The 24,673-nt window shown below is 42.6% G+C and overlaps 1 protein-coding gene across 3 annotated transcripts in view; it reads right to left on the bottom strand.

Annotated features, from left to right (window-relative positions):
- The window catches only part of NAALADL2 (N-acetylated alpha-linked acidic dipeptidase like 2), a 533,196-nt gene that overhangs the window by 61,965 nt on the left and 446,558 nt on the right, over positions 1 to 24,673 (bottom strand). The window contains exon 12 of one of the 3 annotated variants that reach the window (XM_033959142.1): positions 22,956 to 23,013. The exons of the other annotated variants lie outside the window; for them this stretch is intronic. Coding sequence (XP_033815033.1) covers positions 22,996 to 23,013 — 18 coding nt within the window. The 3' untranslated portion in view covers positions 22,956 to 22,995. Of the gene's footprint in view, positions 1 to 22,955; positions 23,014 to 24,673 lie in introns of those variants that run through there. 3 annotated transcript variants of the gene reach the window in all.

The following is a 24,673-nucleotide window of genomic DNA, read 5'->3' as shown; positions in this document are numbered from 1 at the left end:
ATTTGCGGCCCAATATTTAAAGGATTTCTGCTTCCAACTTTGAGAGTTATGCTCCCAAATTGAACTCTTTGAAAATGTACTAGGGCTGAGTGCCTAAACTTGTATTCAAAATTTCACCAAAGCGGCAAGTCTATAAGTTGGCACCTCATTTTAAGCACCAACAAAGGTTGGGCTTAGTGGCAAATCTATAATGGCTTAAGGGTGTGCCCAAGCCGTTATAGGAAACTTGCGTAAGCAGCAATGTTATGCCAAAAGGTAAGCATACCCACTTACAATAGGAAAATACCTGTGCCCATAGGCAGCGGAATGCTATTTGGTTGATGGGGTGAGGGGCCAGGAGCTCTGCCCAAGCTCCAGCGGAATACTGCAGCACGGCCCGCCACCAGCTCCCAGCTCCACCTCCTGCCTCCTCTCGGCGTTGTACTTTAAATCTTTGGGGCAGCTGCCGCGCAGCGTCAATGAGCAGGCCTGCCCTCGGAAATAGAATGAAGGGCTCCGAGGCAGGCCTGCTCGTTGACGCTGCATGTCGGCTTCCCCGAAGATATAAAGTACAACATCGGGAAACGGGTGGGAGGGTGGACACCAACCATCAACTGCCAATTCTTGGGGAGGCCATGGCCCCATGTGGCCTCCCCCGTTCCAACGCCTGTGTGTGTGCCTAAGCACATCATGCAACATGGTCGACTGATAGTTTACTACAATTTGCAAGAATAAACAACAAACGCCCCAGTGTTTCACAGTCAGAAAAGGAAATCCAAAGGAACTGTGGAAATCAATGATCTTGAGGCAAGGATTATTCAAATTTAATACAAACTCCAATATATTATTATTATTATGTTCTTGTATACCGCCATACCCAATGAGTTCTAGGCGGTTCACATCAATTAATTAAGATCCGATCTGAACACGGATTTACAACATTTTATCGGAGTTACAAGCAACGAGGAAGGATATGTTGGAACATTTTAACAGAAATTTATCAGAGTTACAAGCAACGACGAAGGTTGGATTGGAAGGAAGAGGGAGAGAGAGAGAACCAAAGGAGGGGAGGGAGGGAAGGGGAAGAGTAGAAGGAGGGGGGAGAGGGCAGGAGTTAGTTTATTGCAGGGGAATGAGGGTTAAGGGTCCTGTTTGCGGAATAGGTACGTTTTGAGTAGTTTTCTGAAGTCGAGGTAGGTTGGGGCCTCGAGCATCATTTGGGCTAGCCAAGGGTTCAGCTTAGCCGCCTGGAAGGCGAAGGTTTTGTCGAGGAAATGTTTTGAGCTGACATAATTTTAGGGGGGGGAAGGCGAACAGCTGAATTCTGCGGGATTTCTTATTGGTGCAATTCATAGTGAAGTGGGGAAAGAGGTATCTTGGTGATAGACCAAAAACTGTTTTGTAGCAGAAGCAGGCGAATTTGAAAAGGACTCTGGATTCGAAAGGTAGCCAATGTAGCTGGTGGTAGAAAGGAGTGATGTGTTCCCATTTGTTCAGGCCAAAAATAAGGCGGACGGCTTTGTTTTGAATCAATTTTAGTCTTCTGGTGGTTTTCTTCGTGGAGCTCAGGTAAATGATATTGCAGTAATCTAGTATGCTAAGAATAGAGGATTGTACTAGTAGGCGGAATGTGGTGTCATCAAAGTATTTTTTTATGGTGCGAAGCTTCCAGAGCACCGAGAAGCTTTTCTTGACAGTGAGATCAGTGTGATTTTCTAGGGATAGATGTTTGTCTAGCGTGACTCCCAGTATTTTTAATGTTTGTTCAAGTGGGAAAACCAATCCTTTCACTTGGATTGTGGTGTCTTTGATTTTGTCTTTGGGGGCCAGGAAGAATTTTGTTTTGTCAGGGTTTAGTTTTAGTCTGAAGGAAAGCATCCAGAGTTCTATCTGAATGAGTATGCTTGTGATGTAGGCGAGAAGTTCCTGGGATAGACTAGAGGGATGATTATTGTGATGTCATCTGCATAGATGAAAAATTTGGAGACTAAGTCACCAAAAGGTATCAGGGGTAAATACTTCAGACTACAACGTTGTAATTGTAGAGTGACCAAAGAGATAAAGTGATACTTGAAAAAGTCACTACAACGCCATCAAGACAATGTAAATTCAAAAATAACTTATTGACAATTTTTTCTTTTTTGAACTCTGCTCAGAGACATGAAGGCTGATTACTCCGCCTCACCACCCAATCATTGCAGTGTTCAGAAAAAACTGACTCTGAAAATGTGAACATTCAATAACTTAAGTGTTAGCCCAAAATTGCTATGCTAACACTGTAATAAGTATAAAATGTGTTCAACAATAAACTTAACTTTGAAAAAAGTGTGACTGGTTCCGACGTGCCACGTTTCCTTGCTGCGTCAGGGAACTGACAAGACAGCTAACTTAAAGCTGGAGGTGAAGTCACATAGATTTGAAAAACTCTGGTTTGCTAAGCATGTACTTCTTCTTAAAGTCACAAACTTTAAGAAGACTCGTGACTTTAAGATTCTGCATGGAATGTTGCTACTCTTTGGTATTCTAGAATCTTGCTATTCTTTGAGATTCTGTATGGAATGTTGCTACTCTTTGGGATTCTAGAATCTTGTTACTCTCTGGGATTCCGGAATCTTGCTATTCTTTGAGATTCTGTATGGAATGTTGCTACTCTTTGAGGTTCTAGAATCTTGTTACTCTCTGGGATTCCGGAATCTTGCTATTCTTTGAGATTCTGCATGGAATGTTGCTACTCTTTGGGATTCTAGAATCTTGTTACTCTCTGGGATTCCGGAATCTTGCTATTCTTTGAGATTCTGCATGGAATGTTGCTACTCTTTGGGTTTTGGCCAAGTACTAGTGACCTGGACTGGCCACCGTGAGAACGAGCTACTGGGCTTAATGGACCTTTGGTCTGACCCAGTAAGGCTATTCTTATGTTCTTATCCTGACTGTTTCTCAAATGTGGTAGCAATGTGTTTGGTGCCTGAATGAACACGTTCAATATATCATAACATCTCTCTTGATTTTTTTCAGATTTTTTAATGTGTAAAACAAAAACCTCTCTAGTGCCTTGAGAAACATTCAAAATTGAAATAATCATATGAAATGAAGGATAGATCTATTTGTTTGCTTTAAAGTGCTGGGAAGCAGTCTGTGCAGGCAACCCCACTATTGAAGAGTCCAAATCCATGTTCAAATCAAAATATACATCAAATTTCAGTGGGATGGCAGGAAAAACATATATCAATAAGCTGGTGAAACTGCCCGACACAGCTCTATTTTGGTCCTTCATCGGGGGCAGAAACGGCTTCACTGCTTTCCTGCGATCGGCATGATGGCGTCTGTTCAGCAAAAAACCATGACATTCCCATGTGTAAGCCCCCTGACAGCTGTGCATTAATCCCCAGATTCCATATACCACGACTAATGTTGTGGGTGCAAACCTGTGAGCACTGCCAATTTGCATGCACAGCTTAATTAGCTTAGAAGCCAATCTGCATTGATAATTGCCTAGTAAAAAGCAATTTTTGACCAATAATTAGAATTTACACACACAAATTTCTAGCAAATTCTATTAAGAGGTGTGTAGATCTTAAACAGGGACATAGCCAGCAGAGGGAGCATGGATGGGTCAAGGGCATTCCTAAAGGTTAAGCATAGGGTTATAGAATACACCCGATCCACGCAACATTTGAGCACAGACATTTATGCCAGGTTTTAGTTGGCATAAATGGCCTTGCCTAGATTTTAGTCGCACAGATGGGCACTGCGTGTATTCTACAAACCCTGCCTGACTCGGAGTGCAATTTATAGACTAGCACCAAGCATGGATTTTTGGGGGGCGACAAGTTTTTAGGTGACATAAATAGAATCAGGCTCTTAGTGACTGATTCCGTAAAAGATGCCGATATCGGTGGCCGCCTAAGAAGCGGTCTCCGATCACAGGTCAATCACGCATCGGCGTCCTTTATAGAATCGCATCTCCATTCCTGAACAGACGACTTTTTCAGGCCTACATTTATGGCATTTGTCTCGTGTCAACGGAGATGCGTAGGGATGCTTAAGCATGTCCGTGCCCCACCTTGGGCATGCTCAAGCCTCTCTATGTGTCTCCTTAGATGTGCTACAGATGCCTTCCTGCATGGGCCATCACTGCAGTTGCTTGTATTTCACTCTCTAGACCAGTGATTCCCAACCCTGTCCTGGAGGAACACCAGGCCAATCGGGTTTTCAGGCTAGCCCTAATGAATATGCATGAGAGAGATTTGCATATGATGGAAGTGATAGGCATGCAAATTTGCTTCATGCATATTCATTAGGGCTAGCCTGAAAACCCAATTGGCCTGGTGTTCCTCCAGGACAGGGTTGGGAACCACTGCTCTAGACATTTGGGCCATATCTGGACGTGAACGCAAGATGTGAAGCGAAAATGAAAGCAAAGAAAACTGGGTTTTTTTTAGAGCAGGTCAGCGAATATGTGAACACAGCGGCACCAATGGGAATATTGGTCACAGTAGATGCAACCGCAGATATGCAAAATCGTGCTTTGGGAACGTGCGAATAACAAGAATGGACTGTAAGTGCGTGACTTAATGGAATGCCCCCAATTCACCCGTTTCCATACCTCCTTTTTTGACTCATGCCTACATATAATTTGTAATTGATTCTGAGTGATCATCCCTATTAATTTTAGATGTGGGCAAATATCTCTGATATCTGGCCAAGGGGTAAACTTGCTTCTGCATTGTTTTGGACTCCTCATTTAAATGGATCACGTTTGGCCAAAACATCCTGATGCCTGAACAAAATACAGTCAAACCTTGGTTTGTGAGCATAATTTGTTCCAGAAGCATGCTTATAATCTAATCTAATCTAATCCTTAGGTTTGTATACCGCATCATCTCCACGTTCGTAGAGCTCGACGCGGTTTACAGTAGGAGAAATAGGAAGGAACTACAACAGAGGGTTAGAGGTAGAAGTGTGAAGAAAATTTAGAGGACTTGGGATGCCAAGATATAAGAGTTTCCTTGATTCCTAAATTGGAGGGAGACTTACATTTTTAGAGAAAAGCCAGGTTTTCAGATGTTTGCGGAAAACTTGGAGAGAGCTCAAGTTCCGAAGAGGGGAGGTAAGGTTGTTCCAGAGCTCAGTGATTTTGAAGTGGAGGGAGGTCCCTAGCTTTCCTGTATGGGAAATGCCTTTTAGCGAGGGGAAGGATAGTTTTAATTTGTGGGAGGATCTGGTGGTATTAGGGTTTGAGGAATTCCAAGAAAGAGGGATAAAGGGAACCAAAGCACTTGTATATCAAAGCAAATTTCCCCATAGAAAATAATGGAAACTCAGATGATTCGTTCCACAACCCAAAATCTTTAATACAAAATGCTATATGTACTTGTATTGCAAGACATTGCTTGTATATCAAGTTAACATTTAATAAAATGTTTTGCTTGGCTTGCAAAACAGTTGCAAATCAAGTTACTTGCAATCCAAGGTTTTACTGTATATTTGTTAAGTGGTCTGGAATACTGACAGCAAAAACTTTAACCAGTAACTCCCATTATTACCCAGATAAAATATTTTGAATATCAACCCTATGGTAGGAACATTTATTAGCTGAGAGTTATTTCAGTAAGTCAGATTTTGCACAACTTGAACTCTGTCCAGCTGATTAATTTCTAATTCATGCTTTAATTCAATCAAAAGGCATGTAAAGAGCAATGTAACATATGTGTAGTACAAATTGATCAAATGCTCTGTAGATATCCTGTACGAATACCCAGCACTTTTTATTGTAGGAAAAAAGGTACCAGTACTGATACTGGGCAACCTTAGGGGCAGGGTCACTATGACTCCTCCCCTTCAGTAGCCACACCCTCTCCCTCCCTTCCATCCTTTTCTCCCTTCTATCCAGAGACTATCTCACCTCCCCCCCTTCTAGCTTCCCACCCCTACAGAGTCCAACATCTCTCCCTTTTGCCTCCTGATCTCATTCCCTTCCTCTCTCTCTCTCTCTCTCCCCCTAATCCTCTCTCTCTCTCTCTCTCCCCCTAACCTAGCCGTAGTCTGGTATCTCCCCCCCCTAACATCCTCAACCCCGAGTCTAACTGTCATCTTGGTGTTTCAAAAGTCAGCAGCGGCAGCAGTTTCCAAACAGTGTCAGGTCAAAAGCGTGCCGGGACAAAGGTGCGAGCGAACAATTGAGCGCAGCGCAGAGGCGCATGCCGAAGAAAATTACTGTTTTTAGGGCTCCAACGGGGCCGCGTTGTGGGGGCGTTGTGGGGGGTTTGGGGGTTGTAACCCCCCAAATTTTACTGAAAACTTCACTTTTTCCCTGTTTTTAGGGAAAAAGTTAAGTTTACAGTAAAATGTGGGGGGGTTACAACCCCCCAAACCCCCCACAACACCGGCGCGATTTGTATTAAGTAAACTGGGGGTGCTCCCCAACAAAACCCCCCGTCAGAGACCCTAAAAACAGTAAGTTTCTTCGGCGCGTGCCTCCGTCTTGCACTCAGTTGTCGGCGCGCGCCTTTCTCTTCCGCGTTGTTGTCTATGAACCTTTCCAAACACAGCCCCGTTGCTGGCCCGGCCTCTTCTCTCCATCACAACCTGCCTCTGAGGAAAGAGGAAGTGCATTAGAGAGGAAGGCCGCAGTAGAGAGAGACAATGGGCGCGATGCCTTTCTTGCACACACACAAAAAATCCTTGCTTATACCTAGTAATATAAAAGCATAAAATCAAGACATTATTTTTTAATTAGTACTATTAACGCTAGGGCTATTCTTAATTTTTCGTCTCAGGCTTAAAATGAAGGCCACGATCAGGTGCCAATAGTTTGTAGAGGCCTGTCCCTAAAGGCCTTCATGGTCTTTGTTCGGTTTGCCTGCCCTTTTGTTTATCAAAAAGCCACCCAGGAAAGAGGCCCATTCCTAACACACGCTTGCTTCCCAGAAGAGTAAAAGAGATTAACTTGCAATTTATTATACAGAAGAACTCATGCATAAATCAAGAGGGTGAAATCACATACCCAGAAGTTACGCAACGCTATCTGATTTACAGTAAATCATATATCTTGTGAAGGAACAAAAACAAGCTAACTAGAGCCTCCAGGAAGATATACAGCACAGGAATACAAATGGCTCTACATATTAGATTTATGTGATTAAAGAAGGAAAGAGTTCATTTAAAAGCTGTTTCACGGAATATTGTGACAAACTAGATCACCACTGCGCCATAGCTCACTTGATTAAAATGGTATGGCTGTGTGATATATTAACACTCATAACAAAGCTTCACTACAAAAAACTTGTAAATTAACTTGCACCACTTTTTCGGGTGCCTTCGCTGCAACCTCTAAATATTATAAAACCACAGTGGAATCCCAAATTAGTCTCTAGCACCCCGCAAATTAAGAATGCGTATTTTCATTTTGCAGAGTTTTCTTCCACTAACAAGAGAAGAACCTAAGAATAGCCTTACTGGGTCAGACCAATGGTCCATCGGGCCTAGTAGCCCGTTCTCACGGTGGCCAATCCAGGCCACTAGGACCTGGCCAAAACCCAAAGAGTAGCAACATTCTAGAATCTCAAAGAGTAGCAACATTCCGGAATCGCAGAGAGTAACAAGATTCTAGAATCCCAAATACTAGCACCACTCCTTGCTACTGATCCAGGGCAAACCGTGGCTTCCCCCATGTCTTTCTCAATAACAGACTATGGACTTTTCCTCCAGGAACTTGTCCAAACCTTTCTTAAAACCAGCTACAAAAGGTTTTAACTAGAGGAACCCTTTTAGCTAAAGGGCGTTAAGACCTAATGCATGCTTAGTGAATGAAATACAAGGTACCGCAAACTAGATTACAGCATTTTACCGTACACGGCCTGTTTGTATACACTAAGGACCAAATTTCGTATATGGCGTATAGCATAATTGGCACAGCCTAATTATTTGACAAGCCTAATTAGCGCTAACATCTAAAACACACACTAACTGATATTAGTTGGCACTAATTAGAAGTTAGGCGTAGTGTACAAAGTGTTACGCATCACTTCTAGTGTGCAAAACTGAAAAGGGGCGTGTCCATGGGAGGAGCAGCGGCAGATCATGGGCGTTCCCAAAAGTTATGTGCATTACGCCCGATCTACGCAGAACTTAGGCGCAGGGATTTAGGACTGGTTTTCCGTAGCCTAAGAGGGTTCACCTAAATGTGGTTTATTTTTTATTTATTGCGTAGCTTATATACCGCACTATCCACGTTCTAGGCCAGGGCTGCCCAAGTCCGGTCCTCGAGATCTACTGGCAGGCCAGGTTTTCAGCATATCCCCAATGAATATGCATGAGAGAGATTTGCCTGCGCTGCCTTCTTGGTATGCACATCTCTCTCTCATGCATATTCATTGGGGATATCCTGAAAACCTGGCCTGCCAGTAGATCTCGAGGACCGGACTTGGGCAGCTCTGTTCTAGGCGGTTCACAACAACCCAAAAAAGCAACAGGGTAGGCGATCCGCAAGATGTGTGGCCTTCGTGATAAGGCGTATGGCAGGGGTGTCCAGTGTCGGTCCTCGAGGGCCGCAGTCCAGTCGGGTTTTCAGGATTTCCCCAATGAATATGCATGAGGTCTATTTGCATGCACTGCTTTCATTGTATGCTAATAGATCTCATGCATATTCACTGGGGAAATCCTGAAAACCCGACTGGACTGTGGCCCTCGAGGACCGACACTGGACACCCCTGGCGTATGGGGACAGACTTAAAGATCTCAATCTGTATACTTTGAAGGAAAGGCGGGAGAGGGGAGATATGACAGAGACATTTAAATAGATAAATAACTGCAGCAAAAAATGTTGCAACAATGTTATAAGCCAAGTGGTGGAAATATCCTTTGAAAAACCATTTAAGTAAAGTGGAGAAAAAAGCCTCAACTAGTTTTATATGCAGACTGCAACCCAAAGAGTTTTTTAGCCGTTCTTAATCTGTATCATAGGCAAAAAAAACTCCTCTACTTCTCTAAATGTAATCTTTCAAAATAGGAAAATATTTCACCACTGTGCATGAGTAAGATACGTACATTTCAAAGAACCATATTCTCTCTAATAGTTGCCCAGGCTATTAGTAGAATTAGTGGGTTTTCTGAAGTCTAGGGTGGGCTATTAATGGAGGCAAAATTTTCTCTCCGCTTCCCTGCTCCCCTGCAGCAATCAGCATTACTGTCCTCCACTCTCTCCCCCCCCCCCCCTTGAAATCACTGGATGTCTTTCCTTGTCCATTTTCATGGTTCTGGCTCTTTGCTGATGCAGGTCCTTGAGCACTTGCGCATGTTCAAAGCTTTGAGTAGCAGTGCATGCCCGAATGCCCCACAATGACCCAGCTCTAGATCTGTGAGAAAAGGTAAAAAGAGGGATCCAATTATTGTGAGGGGGTATGGAGGAGAGCAATGCAGGTTACTGCAACTTCTAGGGGGTGAGCTATTATTGGAGAAACAGAGGGGTGGGCCATTATTAGAGAGAATATGGTAATATTGATTTCTTGATCATTTCGCTAAAATTTAAGGAGGCTTTTATGCTGACAATTAGAAGACACCTGAGCACTGTGAGAGCAGTATGTCGGGGCTGAGGCTTTTCCTCCTTATTAATATACTAGAGGTGTTGTCAGAGCATTGTTTCTATTGGAGTTTTTCAGTTGATTTATTGGTTATTATTAAATGCATGCTATCTGAAGAAGAAGAAGGGGCTACCTTCGAAAGCTGCATTAACCCCCCTTTTATGAAGCCGCATTAGCGTTTTTTTAAATCATCGGCCATGGAGCATATTGTTGGCTTTGTATTTCATCTTTTATAAAATCAATAAAACTTTTTGAACTAAAAAAAAGTTCCAACGCTCATAGGAATTCTAACAGTGTCTGAGCTTTGCCACTGTGCCGGGTGATAAAAAATGCTAACACGGCTTCATTTAAGGGGGGTGGGGATGAGTTAGTCCAATAAAAAAAGGTATTATTTTTTCCTTTGTGTTTGTGTTTTATTCAAACCATTTATTAATAATAGGAGTCAATGGAGCCAATAAATAATCCTTCATGCTTTTAATAATCTCAGGAGTACTTATAATGGACAATGTGAGGAATTCACTTTTAACATTACAGACTTCACTTGCTCCTGAGCCACCTCTGGAAAAACTCATTCAATTAGCCTCTCAATGACTAGGCTGTTCAAAGGGCAATGTAGGATTACCAAAAGACCCCAGAATATCATCAACCTTTTTTTTTTAATACAGAAATCAGCAAACTCTTGACTTGATATACCACAATACAATACCGTAGAAAGCAAAGACTTTAAACATTTTACTATCTTGAATAATTCATGAGACAAATTGGAAATTACATCATCATAATAAAGCTTTTTAGCTTTCAATGTTTCCAGTTGATAAGTCTGTAAATATGAGAATGTTTTACATTCAGACATATGATACGAGTCTGGAAATTTATACCAGTCATGTTATTTTTTTTCTAAGGGATTGTTTTAGGATTCTCAAATCCTCCAAGAACCATGGGGCAGAGTATTTGGGCTTGATTCTGTAAACGTGCATCCAGATGATTGGTCAGCTCCCTAAAGGAGTGGCCTAAGGGATCTGGCCAATCTTGAGTCTTAGGTCACATCCCAGAATGCACTGGAAGAGAGGCCTAAGATTCCAGTTGGCCCAGGTGCCTAAAGCCCCTCTTATGGGAGGTGCCTTAAGCGCCTGGGCCAACCAGGGCCCTAGGCCCCCCCCCTGATGCATCCAATGATGCACTGGGAAGGGGCAGGCCCACCATTCAGTGGAGGTGGGCCTTCTGACCGGAAGGAGGAAGCATCCCTCTTGCCAGCAAACTTAAAAAAGGTACTGTGGGGTCCTGGTGGGCATTGTTGGGGTCGGGAGCATGCCTTTGGTGGGGGGGGGTTCTGTTAGGAGGGACTGGGCAATTCTCCTTCCAGGAGATATCTCAGGGGGGGGGGGTTCGGTTAGGAGGGATTGGGCATTCCCCCTGCCGGTGGATGTCTTGGGGGTGGTGGCAGGAGGGACTGGGCACCCCTCCTGCTGGGGGATGTCTTGGGGTTGGAGGCAGGAGGAAATGGGTGCCCCTCCTGCTGCAGACATTTGGGAGTCGGTGGTGTGGACATTCGGGGTTGCAGCAATAGGGATTGGGCATCTCTCCTGCAGGTAGTCTTCACTGGGGAGGACGGGTTCCCTGCCACAGATGCTAAACCGATCGCGGCAGGGAGATTCCCTTGCTGCAGTCAACTCATGGACGTGGACGCCGGTTAGAAAATTGAGGTGTTAGACAGGTTTAGGCATCTGACCATGAGGACAGATGCGATTCTAGTTGGATGCCCGTGTGCGATTCTCAAAAGCCACCGGGCGTGCTATGCAGAATCCGGCCCTTATGTCGGCAAGTATATAATTTCAACAGGGCAATTTGATCTAAACTAGAGAATGACACGGTGACAAAATTCATCACCGTTCCCGTCCCCGCGGATAACCGCGGGAAATAATCCCATGTCATTTTCTAGTGTCTATTTCAACCTCAGTCCTTCTACGCCAGCATTCTTCAAAGCAAAACTCGCGGGTCAGTGGTTGTGGCCATTCATACTCTGATTCTTATGGGAGCCAAGGATAATGAAGCCATTGTGACATCACTGATGTGATTGGCTCTTAGGCACTGGTGGAATGAGGCATTATGACATCACAATATCTGCTCTGGAATGTTGCTGCTCAATCTCAGCATTCTTCAAAGCAAAGCTTGCGGGTCAGTGGTTGTGGCCATTCATACTCTGATTCTTCCCTCTCTCCTTAAAGAATGACATGAAGATGGTTTCCCGCGGTTATCCGCGGGGACGGGAATGGTGATGAATTTTGTCACCGTGTCATTCTCTAATCTAAACATTCTACCTCGGAATCATATCAACAGGAAATTGCAATTTGGAGCTTACATACGGTAGAACCAGTTGATAAGTAACAAAATCTGAAATGGATCAATTTACTCAGAAGCATAATTCAAAGCTAAATATTAACTGCAGGTTGACTTTTGATAAATCTAATGTTTTGTGTGACTGGAAACCTTTTAACTATCTGATTCTGAATTTACGTATAATATCCTATGTAATCAAAATTTTAAATTAATGCCTCTGAGTAGGCCGTGCCATAGCTTTGCATATTATTCAGATACTTAAGTGCTACAGAGAAATCTAAGCGTTTAGATTTAACAAGATGAAGAATTAGTCATTTACATCACTACAGGCTAAGCCAGAAATTCTGGGTCTTATAAACTGAATTTATATTTTAAATGTTGTGGGCTTTAAAACACTTACGGCCTGATTTCTCGAGTGTTTTCCTCCGTTCGGTGCCGATGGGAAAAACACTTGATAGATCATAATCAGGCCCATAGCTCTGACTGCATTTCCGAGGCTTTAAACAGTACATGTAATAATAAGCAGACGCGCACGCAAGAGTGGATAAGAAGAAATGAAAGCGTATTAGGGTGAAAAAAAAGTCTCTTGGAAAGAGATCTTCAGAGGAAAGCAATGTTCTGCTAAGTCCTTCTTTATGCATGTCATAGAAACCTCATGACCATGGGCTAGATTCACTAAGCAAACCGATCGTGTACCGATCGGATTTTCGAGCCCTTTGCGACCCGATTTCCCTCCGACCCCATTCACTAACTTGTGCCCCGATCATCCTCCAATCTGGCTGGCAAATGAGGGGAATCGTCATGCAAAGCAGGAAGGACGTGATTCACTACACTTTCTGACTGGCTGGCCGATCAAAAACCAAGCGGCTGGTGAAGACCAGCCGCTTGTGCTAAAATCCTGCTCTCTGCCTGCCACCCTGCTCTCTGCCTTGTTTCTCTGGTCCGATCTCCCGTTCTCAGAGCATCAGCAGCAGTCAGATGGCTCCTTCATGCTGCAGGAGCATTTGAAGGACTAATTTAAACCAGACGCCATTTGACCCCTTAGGCCAGGGGTGTCCAATGTCGGTCCTCGAGGGCCGCAATCCAGTCGGGTTTTCAGGATTTCCCCAATGAATATGCATGAGATCTATTAGCATACAATGAAAGCAGTGCATGCAAATAGACCTCATGTATATTCATTGGGGAAATCCTGAAAATCCGACTGGACTGCGGCCCTCGAGGACCGAAATTGGACACCCCTGCCTTAGGCTATCGCAGTAACTTCCTGATCTGCAAATATTAACCATCCCGACCCCTTAAAACAGATTTTTTAAGCGACTACTGGCGGAATGGAAGCCTCGGGTCCCCCCTCTGGCAATTACAACAAATGTTCTTGTCGATTTGGGAAGAGGGGAGGAAAAATGCAAAAGCTAAATGCAAATCTGACTTTTTTTTTTTTTTATTGTGATCCAAGAAAAAGCATGCTCTGGAGCAAAGTGGGATTGATCCCGGTACTGCCTGCCACCCCAAATCTCTCCTGCCCTTCCCCGCACTGCGAGCCCATGGTTTTAACCCGCGAGTTTAAAGCGGGTTAAAACCACGGGCTCGCTGGGCTAAAGTAAAGTAAAAGTTTTTGTTTTTTTTAAAGTCGCGGCTCACGGCTAGACGCACGCGCAGACCATCTACAGATGTCTGCACGTGCATCAGGATCGCACACTAGCGATCCGTGGAGTTGGAGGGGGAAATTCATCCAATCGCTCTCATGTAAATGTTTCTGTTTTGGGAATTTTGTCGGGTCTGCACGGATCGGCCACGGATCGTGAACGAAATGCAGGTTAGTGAATCTAGCCCCATGTCGCTAATAATTCAAGGGGGAATTCATCGAGGGGCGCTAAATTCTAAGATGCCCAGAGGAATATAATGGCCATCTTAGCATTTAGGTCCCTTGACTTACCCCTTTCGTGTTATTAAGCACAAAGGGACCCTTTGGCTAAGTTGTGTTAGGCATCCTGCAGTAACTTCCAAACAATCTACTCTTTCCAACGTGGAACAGAAGACAAGAAGCAGATCATACGAAGAAAAAAGCCATGGGACTCACGAGAACTGATGTCAGTCACTCAGCAAGCGATGCGGGGCAGGCCAGATGTCGAAGAGATCGCGGCTGCCCTGCACCGCTGGAGATTCGCCGTCCGCCGTCCAGGAGGCTCGAAAAAAGGTACCGGGGTGGGGATGTTTAAAAATTTTTATATAGGCCGCCCCACATAACTGGGCCGCGCCCCATACATGGGTTTGTAAAACCCATATATAGGCCGCGGCCTATATATGTGGAAATACGGTAATTTGTTATTTCTCATTTGATGTCTTAGAATTCCAGGATATGCGGAATATAATTTTTTTAAAAATAAATACATCTGGTAACCCTACTTTAGTATGTGGGAAAGACCTGCATAAGGAGGTGCTCACTGTTCCCTCCATGCTGAGCGGGTATCCTTCAACCGCATTTTTACCAGTAGGGAATGGTGTGTTTTTAATCGCTATGGATAGGCAGAACTTGCCTGTCTCTCACTATTGAAAATGTGATAGTGAAACAGCTCCTCCTATTGGCAGGACTATAGGTGGAGGACTCGTGCTCAGCTTAAGAAGAACAGCAGGTGTGCTAAGACCACTTTTTACTGCATCTTAGTAGAAGTGTTCCAGACAATAAAATGACTATAAAGTTTTCAAGTTTATTTAAAATTTCTTATACCACCTAATCAGACTTCCAGGCAGTGTACAATAATTGAAATTTATACAACATGCATCAATAGTAAAACTTAGGGCTCCTTTTACAAAGCTGTGGTAGAGGTTTTAGCGCACGCTAATTTGCCACGCATGCTAGACGCTAACGCCAACATTGAGCTGGCGTTAGTTCTAGTCGCATAGCGCGCGCTAAAATTCTGCGTTCACTAAAAACGCTATCGCAAGTTTGCAAAAGGAGCCCTAAGATGTTAAATTTTTAAAAAAATGGTTTGCAGGTGCTTAAATATTTGACACAGGTATATTTGAGAGAGGTAAAAATGACTGAAACTTCTCTGACCCATTTCAAATTTAGGTTTGGTTTTGTGAACATATAATTTGCTGGATAATAAAATCCAGCTTTGTCTGAAGCCTCCTTGTCTTCTGCTTGGTTCAGATATATGCACAATGTTTTGATGGCAGAGCAGATGTTTGAGTGTAAGTGTGAATCTGCTAAGATTTGCCTTTGAACGGGGTTAACGACATCTCAATAGGGTCAATATTAAGAGCGGAGTTAAACCATGAAGCTGCCCAGATGTATAATGATCGAGCTGCAAGCGGCATAGATTAATCTGAACTAGTTCAAAACCTGACCAAATAAAACTGATTATTTGGACCAGGGGCTGGTAACATTGTCATGTGTGAACACATTGCATTTGGCTGTCTTCTCACTCAACAATCAAGGTTTATTCAATATTTGATTAATCGCCTATCGTAACTACTAAGCGATTTACATTTACAGAAAATACATAATAAAAAATTAACAATAATATAATAAAATATTAAAATCAATTTAAAACAAACCAGACAAATCTAGACAGGAAACATTGGGAAAGAGGGGGAAGAAATACAATTTATAATAGGAAAGAAGGGGTAATATAAATACACAGAATGGATGGGAAAACAAAATAAATATGTAGCTGACTGAAGTAAAAGGGAGTTGTACAGAGTAAATAGCAATTCAATTAAGGATTAAAAGCGTCTATAAAAAGAAAACTCTTAAGTTGGCTTTTGAATTTGTCGAGGTTTTTCTCCTCCCTTAAATAAAGTGGGAGAGAATTCCATGTTTGTGGTGCTGTAACTGAGAAAATATACTGTCTTCTGGTATTTATGATTTTGAGAGAAGGAACAACTAATAAAAGTTGCTGATTGGATCGTAAGGTTTTTTGAGAAGTGTATGGAATTAGAACTTTATAAATGAATGATGGAGTTTTGGATGATAAAGATTTAAAGGTGAGTAAAGATAACTTGTATAAAATTCGATGTCCCACTGGTAGCACTGCCAGCACTTCAGTAGTTTCAAAAATGTTTATTGGTTGGCCAAATTGATCTTGCAAGGCATGAGACTAGTAATATCAACCTGTGACTTTGAGAATTTCGGCTGTACTACGAATGCACGGCATATTTTTCACCCAGGATTTTGTGCCCTAACAAGGCATTGTAGTGTCAGGATGTTACCTAAGGGGATACCACTGAAGGCAGAACTTCATTGAGGACCTACATCAGCAAAGAGCCAGAACCATGAAAATGGGCAAGGAAAGACATCCAGTGATTTCAAGGGGGGTGGGGGGGGGGGGGGGAGAGTGGAGGACAGTAATGCTGATTGCTGCAGGGGGAACAGGGAAGAGGAAAGAAAATTTTTCCTCCATTAATAGCCCACCCTAGACTACAGAAAACCCATTAATTCTACTAATTAATTCATACATACACATCTTCGTAGGGCAGGGGTCTCAAAGTCCCTCCTTGAGGGCCGCAATCCATTCGGGTTTTCAGGATTTCCGCAATGAATATGCATGAGATCTATGTGCATGCACTGCTTTCAATGCATATTCATTGGTGAAATCCTGAAAACCCAACTGGATTGCGACTTTGAGATCCCTGTCATAGGGGGTTTAAATTCAAGCCCAATCGGTGTGCCTACCTTAGTACAAGCTGGTAGACATTTCCAGATTTCTATAAGAATATTTCTTTACTCAACGTGTAATTAAACTTTGAAATTCATTGCCGGAGAATGTGGTGAAATCAGCTTAGCAGGGTTTAAAAAACAAAAACAAAAGTTCTTAAATCATTATTGAGATGGCTTGAGGAAATCCACTGCTTGTTCCTGGGATTTGCAGCATAGAATTTATTTTACTACTTGGGATCTAGCTAGGTACTTGCGACCTGGGTTGGCCACTATTGGAAACAGGATACTGGCCTTGATGGACCTTTGGTATGTCCCAGAATGGCAATTCTTAGGTTCTTATTTAAGAAATCCGGCTTGTGTCAGTAGAATTTGTGTGACTTATGGTCTGTTTTCAAATATTTTCTTTTTGCTTTGCAATTTCTTACATTTGAGCAAAGGTGGGACAAGATTATAATGCATGGCATGTTGACTGATTTCACCACCTCCTCAAGGTCCATGAATTTCATGTTTTGTGTGACACATGAATTCTGTTTCAGAAATAGTAAATGACACAAAGGTAAGGCTGACGTTAGGAATGTAAAAAGTATTCTAAACCCACATGAGTGGAGCGGCTGCTTTGTTTGGGCCCAGTTCTGCCCTGCGCTCTCTCTTCTCGTCTTCCGCTTGTTGGCCGCACTGTGGATGCCGCTGCTTGCATCGGGCACTGAGTTAGAGCGGTTCTTGGGGACCGCAGCTTCCCTTTCGTGCTGGCGGGAATGGCGTTGAACCTGATGGCTGCGCTGTTGGCTCCTTCATTCCGGCGCCGGAGACTGTTGTGCACCACTTTTCCGGCGGGCCGGGACCAAGGACAGTTGACGGAGGCTGTGTTGTTGGCTTGCATCGGTGGAGCCTGCCTGGATGGTGTGCAGTGGGTTGGTGACAGTGTCGGATGACCTTTCGTGGCCTGCCTCTTCCTGGTTTCTTTGCCTTCTGCTCATGGGCCCAGATTGCGGCCGTTGATTCCTTCACCCCTGGCAGGGATGGCCCCACAGCCCACCATCACTTCTCTGTGTCGATACTTCCTTGCAGATGTGGAGCTCCATTGGACCGGATTGATGATTGGACTTAGCACCAGATTGGAATTTATTTTGCTCAATCTCCAATCTCTTAATTATTTTAATTTTATTCTTTTTATTTCTTTTATCTTTCTTTTTTTATTATTTGAATTGTACCTTTCCGTCACCATTCTTGGAATTTTGTTATATCTTTTCTATTTTAATAATTGCTTACTCGGGTACTTTAGCTCAATTGTGATAGGGAAGTTCTAAGTACCTGGATTTTATTCTAAACCGCTTAGATCTGTAATATGCTTAAGTGGGATATCAAATGTTAACAAAACCTAAACCTAAACATGAAAAGTACTGAATCTTAAAATAACTTCCACATAGATTCCTAATTCAGACCCCGAAATCCAACTTGAGAGGTCCAGGATGAGGTGAAATGGAAGATGCCATTGTGATATGCAAGATTGCCACAGAATGAAATCATTTCAACTGCATTAGACTTCTGGCCCAAGCTCTTGTTAGTGTGCTGTAGACGCCATCTTGAGGAACCATTCAAATTAGGGTTGCCAGATTTTCCAGTCGGAAAATCCAGACCCCTAGACCCGTCTTCCAGGCCCACTCAGTTCTGCCCTGTAACGCCCTAATCCCCCCCCCCCAGTCCCGCCCTAGCCTCGCTCCCGATGCCTGCTCTTGTCAGGCAGAGAGGAAGTCCGCGCATGAGAAAGCGGCTTTTCAAAACCCGGACAAAGTGCCGGGTTTTGAAAAGCCCTCCGGACGCCCGGACATGTCCTCAAAAGAAGGACATGTCTGGGAACATCAGGACAGTGCTGTTCCCTCTAAGCTGAGCAGGTGTCCTCCAGCTGCATTGCTACCACTAGGGGGTGGAATATTTTCAGTCGCTAAGGACAGGTATGTTCCCTGGAGTCCTGCAGAACTTGCCTGTCTCTCACAATTGAAAATGTGACAGTAAAACAACACCCTCTGTTGGTGAGACTGTGGGTGGAGGACTCCTGCTCAGCTTAGAGGGAACACTAAGCATTCTTACTGCCGTCGACTCATGTTTGAAGTCCTAGCGATTTGATGAATTACAAATCTAAAAATAAATGGGCTTTGTGCTAGTCCGGTGAGGTCCTCTTACTGCATTGCTACCTATTTTTAGGATGCAGAAAAGACCCTGAACGTGCCTGTGGATCTTTAATACACAGGCCCTAAATCTCTAGCTTCAGCCGTGTCGGCTAAATAGCATTGCAGTTCGACGAGTCACAAAATTTAGTGTTCAGGATTTTTTAAAGTGCTGCTGCAAATTGATCCCTTTGTTCCAGCATCAACATTTTGTTTCTTATTGCTAGGTATTACTTTGGTGCAACCCTTAACTGCTGCAAGTGACATTTATTGTAGAAGCAGGGATGTCGCTTACTAGACGAGCTTTGCCGTTTCATGTCCTCTTTTGCCTAAATCCTTCTCGTCAGAAGAATGCTAATGAGAGTGGGACAACAGTTCTCAGGAAGCTCTGGCAAAGCAGTTCCTCAAAAAAAATCAATAAGGCCCTGATTCAGTAAAGATAATATACCATTTTCTTGTTCGCAGAACCTTTGATAGCATTCAATTCTCTTGTTTTTTTGTCAGTATGTTCAAATGTATTTGGTCTATTTCCTTTTTTTTTTTTTTTTTTGTGCAAAGGCAGTAACTAGGTAGCAGGTCAAATAGTCATTGCTTCTAAATTTGAGGAGGTGGGGGTGGAGGAAAGCATAAAAGGTTTAGGAGTCCTTTTAACTACATAAGAACATAAGAATAGCCTTACTGGGTCAGACCATGGTCCATCAAGCCCATTAGCCCATTCTCATGGTGGCCAATCCAGGTCCCTAGTACCTGGCCAAACCCCAAGGAGTAGCAACATCCCAGCATCTCAAAGAATAGCAAGATTCCGGAACCCCAAAGAGTAACAAAAGAATCCGGAGCCCCAAATAGTAGCAACATTCCATGCGGAATCCTCAACATTCCATGCTACCAATCCAGGGCAAGCAGTGGCTTCCCCCATGTCTTTCTCAATAACAGACTATGAACTTTTCCTACAGGAACTTGTCCAAACCTTTCTTAAAACCAGCTACGCTATCCGCTCATACCACAACCTCTGGCAACGCGTTCCAGAGTGTAACTGTTCTGTGAAAAACATTTTCCTCCTATTGGTTTTAAAAGTATTTCCCTGCAACTTCATCGAGTGTCCCCTAGTCTTTGTAATGTTTGACGGAGTGAAAAATCGATCCACTTGTACCCGTTCTACTCCACTCAGGATTTTGCAGACTTCGATCATATCTCCTCCTCAGCCGTCTCTTTACCAAACTGAAGAGCCCTAACCTCTTTAGTCTTTCCTCATACGAGAGGAGTTCCATCCCCTTTATCATCCTGGTCGCAATACTCCAGATGAGGTCATACCATGGAGCGATACAGGGGCATTATAACATTCTTAGTCTTGTTAACCATCCCTAAGCTATGTAAAGCACTAACATGTGCCTGACACAGCTTAAAATGGCACTCTGTGGGCCTCGCTCAGGCTTCCTACACTAACTACACATTAAAAAAGTTTTTATTGCTTCAGGGGATTCCTCCGCTACACAGTTAGTATATTTATATTAGCACATACTAGCTGGTTAGCGCAGGAATAACATCTGAGTCCTTACCACCTACATAATGGGTGACAGTAGTTTTAAAAGTGGGTCATGTGCTAATTAAGGACCCCTTTTACAAAGCTGCGGTAGATGCACTGAAGCCCATAAGGAACTGAATGGACTTTGGTGCATGTACCATGGCATGGCATCATCGCCGCTGTGGCTTTGTAGAAGAGGCCCTAAGACAAAAAGGGTTGGGAAAACTGTCAGAACCAGCTTTTCCTATACTCAAGGCATAGGGTTACCAGATTTTCCCGAAGGAAAATCCAGACCCATGGCCACGCCCCCAGGTTCATCCAGTTCTGCCCCATTCAGCCTGTATCGTGCCCCATTCCACCCCCCAGCCCCATATGGCATCCGTGCATGCGCGGACATGACGCAATGATGCTGAAATGGCCATGATGAACTGGCTGTGATGAAACAGCCATGATCAACTGTCCCAGACACCTCCTCCCGACCCCAAAGATGTGAATGAAACAGTACATACCTGACTAATGATAGCTTCAGGTGTTATGGCCAGTCCTGGTAGAGGAACAAGTAGGTCTCTGGAGTAGCCTGGTGGGTGGTGTACTCAACCGTAGAGATGGGGGACTCAGGCCCATACTCCGCTCTAACTACTACACCTATGGTGGAACACGTGAGCCCTCCAAAACCCACCTAGATTTCTGCAGGCATAAGAGCTATTGTGGGTGGTGTACAGTTGGGTCTAGTAGGTTTTGGGTGGGCTTTGGAGGGCTCATCATACACTTTAAGGTGTTATGATGAGATATGTATCTGGACCTTTTGATGTGAAGTTCACTGCATTGTCCCATAAGTTGCCCCAAAGCTCTGCTGGAATGCCTGTGTGCCCAGTCTATTCAAAATGCCGGCCCCTCCTACATTCCAATGGCTTGTTTTGTGTGTTTTTCTTTTGGACATGGGTTTTTTTTTGTTTGTTTGTTTTTTAAATGGCTCAAAAGGATAGATACACATTTGAAACATGTCCGTTTAAAAAAACAAAAACAAAACAAGATAGACGTTTTGCGGGTTTGAAAATGGGCATGTTTGGTATTGGATTTTTGTGTATCTTCTGCAAAGGGTCCAAACTCGGATTTAGACAGCATATCGTAAATGACCCTCCATATCTACTATCTACGGAATGATTGAAGAGGCTTGATATCAGTCCGACTTGAATATTTATGATCTTTCAAATCATACCCATAAAAAGAACAAGAAAAATCCTTTTATATGTGGAATAATGCATGCTTATATACAGTATTAAAGTTCTATCATGATGGTGATATAACATAACCTAAAACTCACTTTTATACCACAAAATTGTTAAATTCTATGCGGTTCACAAAAGATTAAGAATTTACAAGGTGAATACAATAAGCAAGATTACCTAATTTCCAAAAGATTTAATAAAAAGATATGTTTTTAAAGCATGCCAAAATTGTTGGTAAGAGTCAGAAGACATAATTAAATGATTCAGATCCTTGTTCCATAATACTGCTTGAAAGGACAGAAGACGCTGATGAAATCTTCTAAATTGGCAGACGGAAAAGTGAATAACACATGAGATTTTCTGGATTGTTTTCAACTAGTAAATGTGAATGAATCCCAAAGATATTCCTGTATTAAGCCGACAGTTGCCTTAAAGCAAATACAGTAAAACCTTGGATTGCAAGTAACTTGGTTTGCAAGCGTTTTCCAAGACAAGCAAAACATTTTATTAAATTTTAACTTGATATACAAGCAAGGTCTTGCAATACAAGTACATGCATTATACATACATCACAACTGAGCCGATGGTTCTTCTCTCTCTGACGCTGCAAGAGTGTAGTGACTGTTCTAAACGAGCGAGGTCTTGCAATCCAAGTACGTATTAAAGTTTTTGGGTTGTGGAACGAATCGTCTGAGTTTCCATTATTTCTTATGGGTAAATTTGCTTTGATGTACGAGTGCTTTGGAATACAAGCATGCTTCTGGAACGAATTATGCTCACAAACCAAGGTTTTACTGTACATCCAAATTTGAACTTAACCTCGATAGAAAGGTGCGACATGGTCATACTTCTTCAGATTATAGATCAATCGAACAGCAGCGTCCTGTACGATGCGCAATCTTTGAAGATTTTTTTGAGCTCTGGCAAGATGCACAATATTACAGCGGTTAAGATGGCTCAAAACCAGGGAATGCACAAGAAGTCTGAAAGAATTTATATTAAAATATGCTCTAATATTCTTAATTTCCACAAGGTGTGATATGTGATATTGCAATATCAAAAGCATGGTTGTTATTATTGTTATAATTCGTTCATTCATATTCTGCCTTCTTTACAATCCTAGTTACATTACAAATGAACATTTACGAGGGGATCTGATCGAGACTTTTAAAATACTGAAAGGATTCGACAAAATAGAACAGGAAACACCTTTATTCACATTGTCGAAGGTGACTCGGACAAGAGGTCATGGACTGAAGCTGTGGGGAGACAGGGCCAGGACAAATGTCAGAAAGTTCTGCTTCACACAGCGAGTGGTGAATGCCTGGAACGCTCTCCCGGAAGAGGTTGTGGAGGAAACCACCATTCCAGGATTTAAGGCAAGTTGGATGCATATCTTCTTGAAAGACACATTGAGTAACTAAGATATTCGCCAGGGTAGACCTGGCTGGGCCTCCGCGTGTGCGGATCGCCGGACTAGATGGACCCATGGTCTGATCCGGTGCAGGCATTTCTTATGTTCTTATGTTCTAAAACACATCTAAAAGACATTTCATAAAAAACAAAAAAAAACCCAAAATGCCTAAACAAAAACACTTTCAATTACTTACAAAACATAATGCCAAATGTCAGGATATTCAGTCACTAGTTTTGCTTGTATTAATAAAAATTACCCACATCCCTACTTATTTAGCCTGTGCCATTTATAATATTCTTTTAACGTTTACTTTGTAGGGTGTTTCACACGTAAAGCATCCTCTCAGCCGGGACTGAATAAATAAATCCTGATTCAGTAAAGTAAATATTGCTTTTATGATAATCACATTTCAACATAAGCATGCTTTTTACTGAGAGTTTAACATTTTTCTCAGTTTCTAAATCTCAATTTGATATGAGAAAGCTACTCTGGTTTCAAGGAATATATTCACTAAAATACCAATTACTGTGAATCTTCCAAGAGATACTGCATAATTCAAATCAAGTCGAAGCCAGTTGCTAAAAGAGTCAAGAGTGTAATTTAAAAAGTATTTCTCTCGCATAAGTAGCTATCAAATGCACTCTTTAAGGGCAGTACAAAGCCTTGGTGACACTTAGGCTCTGGTAGCTTTCTGACTTGCAGTGGGAATTGCGTTTTTCACTGTTTAAGTGTACTTAGTAAGAAAAGGAAAAAAATATGGACAAGCAGATTGCAATCCTAAGGCCCACAAATCTATAAATGGCACTTACAGATAGGCACACAATTGCGCACCCAGTTAGAATGGAGGGGCATAATCAAAAGTGTGCCTAAGTTTCAAGTTTAATTAATTTTAATATACCGACCGTCGACGTGCACCTGGCTGGTTTACAATGCTAAAAAAAAAAAGGTTAAAATAAATTTTTGTAGGGGGTATTAGGGGGAAATTTGAACATTAAATAGACAAATGACAAATACGAACATGAGCTTGAGGGGAAAGGGGGAGGGAAAGTTAATAATTACATCATTAAAAACAAATTAATTAAAGGGAAGAGGGGGGGATAAAATACCAGGAATGGGGACCACTTCTTAAAAGTGGTTCATGTTTATACTGCTAGCTGTTGGAAAGGAAATATTCAGATGCTATGGTATGCGTCTTGGTATAAGAACGTTTTTAGTTTAGTCTTGAATTTGTCAACTGAATTTTCGAGGCGGAGTTGAGGTGGCATGGTGCTCCATAAAGTTGGAGCTACAACGGAAAAATTAGTAAAATTCTTTGATGGAAGGTATGGTCAGTAAATTCTAATCAGCCGATCTAAGGGTCCGGGAAGAGCAAAAGGGGATGATGAGTTTATCAAGAAAAGATGGGAGACGCGAAAGTTTGATTTTAAAGACCAGCATTAAAGTTTTATAGGTGATGCGACGGGTGATGGGTAGCCAATGAGCTTCTCGCAGAAGAGGAGTGATATGATCATATTTCCCAAGCTTATAGATAAGTTTGATTGCCGTATTTTGAATGAGCTGCAGACAACGTAATTCTTTTTGAGTAATTCCATTATATAGAGAGTTGCAGTAATCTAAATGAGAAATGACCAGTGAGTGAATGAGGGTTGTGATTGCATCAGTTTCAAGAATTGAGGTTAAAGAACGAATAAGCCAAAGTTTGAGGAAACAGTTTTTTACGACGGAGTTTATCTGGTCATGGAAGGTTATATCTTTGTCTAGAATAACTCAGAGCAATTTTAGT

Source organism: Geotrypetes seraphini, chromosome 9 (assembly GCF_902459505.1).
Source record: "Geotrypetes seraphini chromosome 9, aGeoSer1.1, whole genome shotgun sequence".
NCBI classification, from domain to species: Eukaryota; Metazoa; Chordata; class Amphibia; order Gymnophiona; family Dermophiidae; genus Geotrypetes; species Geotrypetes seraphini.
The sequence above is the reverse complement of the archived record's forward strand: the minus strand, read 5'-3'. Positions and strand labels throughout refer to the sequence as shown.